This window comes from Armigeres subalbatus, chromosome 2, assembly GCF_024139115.2.
Source record: "Armigeres subalbatus isolate Guangzhou_Male chromosome 2, GZ_Asu_2, whole genome shotgun sequence".
Lineage (NCBI taxonomy): Eukaryota > Metazoa > Arthropoda > Insecta > Diptera > Culicidae > Armigeres > Armigeres subalbatus.
In genome coordinates, this window is record NC_085140.1 from 110,422,105 (window position 1) to 110,430,985 (window position 8,881).

General features: G+C 43.2%; 1 protein-coding gene across 1 annotated transcript in view; it reads left to right on the forward strand.

The window, feature by feature from the left end:
• Positions 1 to 8,678, forward strand: part of LOC134214937 (PR domain zinc finger protein 1-like) — a 148,064-nt gene extending 139,386 nt beyond the window's left edge. The window contains 2 exon segments of the mRNA XM_062694212.1: positions 4,614 to 5,520; positions 5,522 to 8,678. Of these exon segments, the coding sequence (XP_062550196.1) occupies positions 4,614 to 5,520; positions 5,522 to 6,083 (1,469 nt within the window). The 3' untranslated portion in view covers positions 6,084 to 8,678.
• The last annotated feature ends 203 nt before the right edge of the window (positions 8,679 to 8,881 follow it).

Consider the following 8,881-nt stretch of genomic DNA (forward strand, 5'->3'; position numbering starts at 1 on the left):
TTGAAAAGTTAAGCAAGAAATTTGTTCGCTACGCCCTGCGTCATCTTCCTTGGAACGACGCTGTTAACCTACCGCCCTATGAACACCGATGTCAGCTACTGGGATTAGACACTCTGGAGCGTAGAAGATCGATAGCTCAAGCTGTTTTTGTCGCGAAAATTCTTGTAGGTGAAATCGATTCTCCTGAAATGCTTGCTGCTCTTCAAATGTATGCACCAGAACGACCACTACGAACCAGAAACATCCTTTACCTTCCACCACGTGTTGCTAATTACGGACTGCACGATCCTGTTCGGTACACGCTTCAATGAGAACTATACCCGAGTAGATGAAAATAGCTCATTAATATCAAATGCTGATAAGATAGCAAAATGAGATATTTACATGATTGATATAAGAGATAAAAGATCAGACGACAATATCAATATTTTGCACTAAAATATCATGAGGAGATCAAGTTTTGCAATTTGTAAGAAGTAATCAATATCATGTGTCATTAGTTTGTTCTTATCCATAGCATATCTTGATGTTCAAATGATATTTTGGTGTAAATTTTGATATTGTTGCCAGTTCTTTATCTCTTATATCAATCAAAACCATATCATGTTTAGATATTCTGTTCATGGCTTCTGCCCGGGTAGTGCTTTCGACTTCAACTCAACGCCCAACGCCTTCCGACTACGGCTGGTGCGTATGTTACCCAACGGAATCAGGTGGGATGTCGCCCAATTTAAATTTTCTGAAAGAGTTGGTATTTTTTTGGCATTTTTTTTTTCTCGGTCTACCACATGGATACGACACCTGATGGAGTACTGGACGATGAATCTGAAGATGTGTTTATTTTGTTTTAACGCTAAGACCATTATAATTTTTATATTGTATTTGTGGTTTTAATCTGTTGTGAATATGTCGAACCAGTTTTTGTAATGTTTGTTAAAAGATATGGGGTTTTTATGCCTCTTTCAGTCGTTATCGTTATCTCAAAGAAGCTTTCCCCCATCCCTATTTCATTAAGACATTTTTCGTCAGATGAAATTAAATAAAATAAATAAATAAATAAATTCTGATCATTTATGAGTTACTTCCGGTCATTTATGAGTCATTTTCGTTACTTATGAATCACTTTCCGCGATTCGTGTTTATTTTGGTAACATTTTGGCCAATTTATGGAAAGTCACTTTCGGTCACTTGTCAAAAAATTTCGAAGATTCGGTCATTTATGAGTAACTTTCATTTACTTAAGTCGCTTTAGGTCACTTATGAGTCATTTCCGGTCACTTCTGAGATAATTTTGGTCACTTATGAGTCCTTTTCGGTCACCTTTGTGACACTTCCGGCCGCTTATGAGTCACTTCCGGTCACTTATGGTTCACTTCCGGTCATTTCTGAGTCACTTTTTGTCATTTATGAGTCACTTCCGGTCACCTTTGAGTCACTTCCGGTCACTTTTGAGTTTGTTTAGATCACATATGAGTCCCTTCTCGGCCCTTATAAGCCTCTTTCGGTCAATTTTCAGCTTCCGGTCACTTATGAGTCACTTTCGGTCACTTATGAGCCACTTTTGGTCATTAATGAGTCACTTCCGGTCGCTTACGGGTTACTTTTGTTCACTTTTGAGTCACTTCCAATCACTTTTGAGTAATTGCTGGTCACTTATGAAACACTTCCGGTCAATTATGAGTTACGTTTGGTTAATTATCGGTATTCTATGGTCAATAATGGGTCAGTTCCGCAAACTTATTAATCATTTTCGGTCACTTATGAGTCACTTCCGGTCACTTAAGAATCACTTCCGGTCCCTTATGAGTTATTTCTGATAACTTATGAGTAAATTCTAGTCCCTTACAAGTAACTTCCGGTCACTTATTAGTCATTTTCGTATCTTATGAACTACTTTCAGGGATTTTTGCTCATTTCGGTCACATTTCGGCCAATATTTGGATTAGCCAATATTAGTCACTTCCGGTCACGTTTAAGTCACTTTAGAGCACTTATGAATCACTTTTAATCACATATAAATCACTTTTGGTCACTTATGAGGCACTTCCGGTCACTTTTGAGTCCCTTCTGGTCACTTTTGAGTCCCTTCTGGTCACTTACAAGCCTCTTCCATTCAATTTTCAGCATCAGCACATATGAGTAACTCCCAGTAACTGACCAAAAGTAACTTATAAGTGACCAGAACTAACTCATTATTGACCGTAAATTGCTCAAAAGTGATCGATCATCTATGAGTCACTTCCGGTCATTTATGATTCACTTCCGGTCACCTATTAGTCGCTTTCAGTCACATTTTGGCCAATTTCTGGAAAGTAAAGAGTCACTTTCGTTCACTTATGAGTCACTGCTGGTCAATTGTAAGTCACTTGTGGGGATTTTTGGTTATTTCAGTCACATGTCGACCAATTTCCTTAAGGTAAGTAGTTACTTCCGTTCGCTTATGAAATACTTTCGCACATTTCAAATAATTATCAGCAATGTAATACAAACCTGTGTAAGATATCTGCCAAAAATAATTCATATGAAATTCCATGAACTGGCAATCTTAATATGTCGTAGAAATACCAACATTCTGGTTTAAAAAATTTCTCAAAATGGTCAGTAATTCATTTTAAACTCAGCTAGACTGAAATAAAAAATCAGACAATACGAAAAAAATGTTCCTTTCTTGGTGTTTCATTCGATTTTTACACCTTTCAGATGTCCCACTGCTCGGGACATTATTTTTAAGCCCTGTATCAGAGAAGAGACGCATGATGTTTACACATCAAACAACTTAAAAGCAAAGGACCCATTTTTAATTCCAAAGAGTTCGTCCTACTTGCACATGGTGGTCACTTCCTACAATTAATCACAAGCGTCACTTGGCGACCAACATACAAATGGACTCTTTCTATACATTCAGAAATCGATCCTCCACATATAGAGAAGTCACGTTCAGCATTTAAAGTTCGATACTCTATTTCAATAATGAAAGGGACTTCTGTCACACAAAGAGTAAGAACTTTATAAATTTAATCACGGGCGTCTCTTGGCGATCATTCAACTGAATCGGGCAACAACTTGTCAATACTAAGAAGGGCGTTCTTAATATACAGAGAAATCGCTTTCAGCATTTATTCGCAAGTATCTTTTGACCGTCAACCTACTAAAGCAAGGGACATACTTTCAATTTTATAAATTCGTCCTTCACATATACAGTGGTGTAATTAATCAATAAAAAACTTATTTTTGTAAGCCAACAAAATATAACCCTAGCAGCACAATTCACGTTGATTTGGTTGCAATAACTCATATATGACCAAATTTGGTCATATATGAGTATCATCAACTGATTTACAACATGTGTGTTGCTCGGGAAGAGTCCTATTATGTTTGTTTTATTGAATTCAAAGCATTCGAACGGATATTTCACTGCTAAAAAGTAACGAGAACGTTCTAGACATACTTTCTAGTTACATTGTGAAGTTCCTCATCAAAATATTGAATTCGTATTTATGTGACTAAATTTTCACATAATTTCACATAAATGACAAAAAATTACAACAATAGTAAAAACATAAAGACTATTGCCAACACTGGATCTCATCAAAGCCTCCAATACTGCACAGGACTTCTCAACGTGATTTGAAAACGTTAGATGAGATTGACGAATGTTTGGATATCTTATAGTGATAACATTGGATGTCTCACATTGCGAAACTATGACTCACAGAAGCAAACCAATAAAACCGAAAAAAAAAACAATCCTCCCACCCTAGCAGCACACATGTTCCTCCATACAGTTTACTGCAACTTACTGTGACCAGATTTACTCGCAATTTGTTGACTTACAAAAATAAGTTGCTGCAACCAGATTTGCCTGACTTGTACTGCTCGGGTACAAAATCTTCCGAACGTCCCACGTTATTCATATATGATTTAAAAACAACAAAAAAATCAAAACTACAAATCAAAAAGTTCCACTGCCTAGAACTCTAGAATTAAAAATCGATCACCGTTGTGTTCGACTTAATTAAGAAATCAACATTGAAATCAAATTATCGACCATTACAATGGAGCCCCAATGATAATTCAGATGATTGATGCTTGCCTTGTAGTTTTCCCCTAGCACTATTCGCCAGCGATGATGTTATGTTTTTCAGCCGTATTTGCAAGTCAGGCGCGAACCATTTCACGTTATCATTGCCTCGGTTCCGCCATTCGCCGATTACCATTGCCCTTCCAAGGTAATTTATATTTACATTTATCCACCCGGCAACAACAACAACGGCGGCAAAACTACACCTCACAGCTGTGTCAGAATAGTAATGGTTATTTTGTTGCCGCCTTTGTATTCTCGCTCGAAATATTATGGAGGTTAACAGCTTGTGCGAAAAAGAAGAAAAAAAAACTCACACTCCCATTTCCTATCCAACTTCTTCCGTTCGCCAAGAAAGCAAACGTATCTTGTTACCCACTTTCGTATACTATTTATACCGACGAAAACCCATTTGCCGTTCTGTTCCAAACTCGTCCGATGCGAACAATAAAACATCATCGCCGTCTGCCCCCCACCAAACGATGACCTCTTTCAACAGATGTTTTCCCTTTGTCTCTCCGTCCCGTTTCAGGTTACTCCCAGGACATCTCGCACCATTTCACCGCCTACCTTCCCAAGCTGGAACACGACGGAGGCTATCCGCAGCAGCAAACGACGCATTACATCCTGCCGCCCACGCCGACGTCTCCGCCTCGGTCGCCAGAAGATCCACACCGAAGTCCCACTCACATCAGCGCCTCGTCGGTGAAGAAGCATCTCTTCAGCAGCTCCGGAACGGCGCTGTCTCTACCCCCCAAGAAAAAAGACATCTACCGGCCGTACTCACTGGACGACAGGCCCCGAAACTACGAGATCCGGATCCCGGCCGAAGAGGACCTGCACGCGGCACATGCCATTCTGGACCTCAGCGCGTCCACCGCATTTCTTCCACCTCCAGCGCCGCATCAACTCTTGCAGCATCACGCGCAGCAGTTGATCCACCAAGAGGAACGACTTCAGACCGTACCCAGCTCGCTGGGGTCGCCGGAACAAAACGAAAACAAAAACAGCACAAACACCCTCGACGATGAAAAACCCTGCAAAACCGTTGCCTACACGTACGAAGCATTCTTCGTGAGTGACGGCCGATCGAAGAAGAAGATCAGTGACCCCAAAATAGTGCTGGAAACTAAGGCCAAATACACCTGCACCGAGTGTGGAAAGCAGTACGCTACCTCGAGTAATCTCTCACGGCACAAGCAAACGCACCGAAGTCTTGACTCGCAATCGGCGAAGAAGTGCATGACCTGCGGCAAGGCGTACGTTTCCATGCCGGCCCTGGCGATGCACGTCCTAACGCACAAACTATCCCACAGCTGCGGAGTCTGTGGCAAACTCTTCTCGAGACCTTGGTTGCTCCAAGGCCACCTGAGGTCACACACTGGCGAGAAACCGTACGGCTGCGCACACTGCGGAAAGGCCTTCGCCGATCGATCCAACGAGGGCGCACATGCAGACACACTCCATCGACAAGAACTACCAGTGCCAACGGTGTCTCAAGACGTTCGCGCTGAAGTCGTACCTCAACAAGCACTTGGAGTCGGCCTGCTTCAAGGAAGATCCCAGCTTGGGCCCACCCCCGGTGCTCTGCTCGAACAACAATCTGGACAACATCGACAACAACAACAGCCACAAACTGATGGGCGGAGTGTCCCTGGTGGACAAACTCGCGGCGCATGTGCAGGTCAAGAAGGAGAACAACAACGATGAAGCTTTAAATCAAAACTTTGCCACCCTGGCGGCGGCAGCAGCGGCCAGCAGCGGAGTCGCCACCAGCAATATACTTGTGATGAAGAACGTGGCCGGCAGTTTGCTGGCGAGTAGCAATAGCCTAAGCAATAGTGGTTCGGCTCCGGCCCGGACCGCCACCATCCTAACAACGAACCCGACGGCTGCAGCGGCCGCTGTCCTCGGCGCCGTCAACGGAACCACGGCCATCCTGACGACGGGCAGCCATCCGACGGCGACGGCTGTCCACATAAACGTCAACTTCAGCGGGTAACCGATAGTGGATGCGGCCACCCTGGCCGCCACCAAGGCCTACCGCATCATTTTGAACTAGGTCGGACGGGTGGCCCGACACCGACAGCAGCCGCCACTTTCTAGCAGTTAGTGCAATCGCTTTGCGAAGTGTAGAAATAGTTTTTTTCGAAGAGGGTTTGATTTTTGAACAGGAGTGTGCGGAAGCAGTTTGTAAGTAGCGTTTCCATTTTTAAAACAAGCAACTTTTACAACTTTTTTTTTCTGTTTCGATTATAATCCCATAGTTTTTAGTGCAACAAACAACACTTGTATACACGAACAAACAAACAAACAGAAACACACTTTGACATCATGAAGAACAAGATTTAACGAAAAGAAACGTCAAACGAACAAGTATTTACGGATGAAATCCAAATAGGAAATAGAAGCATTATCCCGCAGTAAAAGCAATCCCAAGAGCAATTAATCGATTCAATTAACCTAGTGGTACTACCGTTTTCAATTATGCGTTGACCTTTTAACACAAACCCTGTAGAAACTGCTTTCAACCTTTAAATCACATGTACTTATTATGCAACCAAAGCTAAGAGCATCGAATGCAAGTGTAGGAAAACAGTTAGTGAAACAAAAAAAAAGTGAGGTTATGTTTAAACAGAATTGAAACAAGTTAATTACAGCATTTCAAAATTGTAAGTGAAGGCAAAGGTATCGCTCGCTCGTTTGACACCCGTTCCCCGAGGAATTCGCCAGCCCGTTTGAGTTGACGTGGCGCCGCCGGAGGAGCCAAGCAACGGAAACACAACTCAGCTTTCTTATCGCCGCGCTATACTGCCGTTCCCGAAAATGAAAAGCACAAAAAGCGAAACCAACCGCAGCAAGACGGGAAGTAAGAAAAAATCACAAGAATTTTGAGGTTATCAGCAGCGAACCGAGGGGCCAGCAGTGTCAACTGATGAAGGTAGGCTTGTTAGGTTCCGTTATCGGAGTAGCCCCCCCCACCGGTCCCCCATTCGTCAACGTTCTCCGGGAGATAGATCGGAAACTCCGACAGAAAACATGGCAAGGCAAGGGTGACACATCTGCGGGAATGGGAGGGGGGAGAAATAAATGGTGAACCCGAAGAGGTGTGCAGGCAATTTAGGTGATGGGGGGTGAGGGATGGAACTGATAAGTCAGTCAGAGTGTAATCGGCGCGGAGACGAATGTTGGGGTTGTCGAAGTGACAATGGAAGGAGATGAAGGTGCGAAAGAAGTTGGGTACCACGTGGCAGGTCTCCAATTTGGTTGGCGATGAACGCGTGACCACAGGGACTGCTGGTGCAGTGTGACAATTGATTGCTGATCGCAAAGATGACCTTTGTGCCAATCTAAAAAAAGGTTTAATATTGAAAGTGAACGAATATTGTTTAGAATCGATATTCCGTCATCGCCACGCAACATTAATCGTTTTTGCGATTGGATCGGCTTACCACCTTCCAGAACAACTTGTGCAAAAACACAGAAAAAATTCTCCACAAGCAATTTTCCCATTAATCATTCACTTTCGATCCTTCTTCTGGTTTACCTCGGCGTGGTCGTCTTTAGCGTCGCTTCCCTCGTTCTCGTAATCATCGTCATCATCATCATCACCGTTGTCGCTTCCGGCGCCCAATCCTCCTTATTCGTGTGCAACATCGTCTCCGGCGCGACCTGACTCCCAGCTCTAAGTGGCGAGCTCTACATGGAACGTGCGCCCCCGTCCCAGGAACTATTTATTAGATTTTATTCAATTATTTATTCATCGTTCGTGTTGGGTACACTCCCTGCTGCTGTTGCTGTCCCTCGGCTGGACAAGTTCGGTTTGTTTTTTTTTATTCTGCCACCGGCACACTACTGGCTACTTAGTACCTTCCACGCTAGTTAGGGCTCGTTATCGTTGTCACGATCAGTGCTCCCAGTTGGCTACCAGTGCGTCGAATGGTAACTCATTTAACGACAGACGGATGGAGAAAGGAAGTGCTTGCCTTTTCTCTTGCCTGCTGATGAAAAATGCATTTGCTAATTCGCAGGATTATGTGATAAATCAACATGTTTCGCCTGAAAATCGGTTCAAATCCATGTGAGTTGCTATCATGCGATCAATCGATGGTAACTCATGCCATGTGCGACAACAAGCGATGGAACTCGTCACTTGCATGTCAATTTGTTTACAATGCATGACTTTTTCAAAAGATTGCTGAAGCATTTAAAAGTTTTACGTGACTGAGCAAATCTAGATTGGGTTTCAGAAAGAACTCCGACAGATAATCAGAACGAATCCCAACTGGGACTCTGAGCGAATCTTGATTGAGATTCTGAGCGAATCAAACTGGGATACGGAGTGAACTACGACTGGGATTAAGAACGAATTCCGGCTGAGATTCAGACCGAATCCAGAGCAAATCTCATATGAAATTCTGAGCGAACTCCAACAGGTATTCAGAGTGAATACCGACTGTTATTCTGAGCGAATTCCCACTGGGATGCCGAGTAACTTCTGTCTGGGATTCAGAGCGAACTCAGAAAGAATCCCGACAGGGATTCAAAGCAAATCTGGATTGAGAATCTGAGTGAATTCAAACTTGGATTTGAAGTGAACCACGGCAGTGATTCAGAGTGAATTCCGAGTGGAATTAAAAGCAAATTTCTCTGCGAGTCATAGCGAATTCCGACTGGGATTCAGCGTGAACTCCGACAGGGATTTAAAGCGAATTCCGACAGGGATTCAGAGTGAACCCCGGCTGGATTTCGGAGCGTACCCGGATTGAGATTCCGAGTGAACCTCAAATAAGCTTAAGA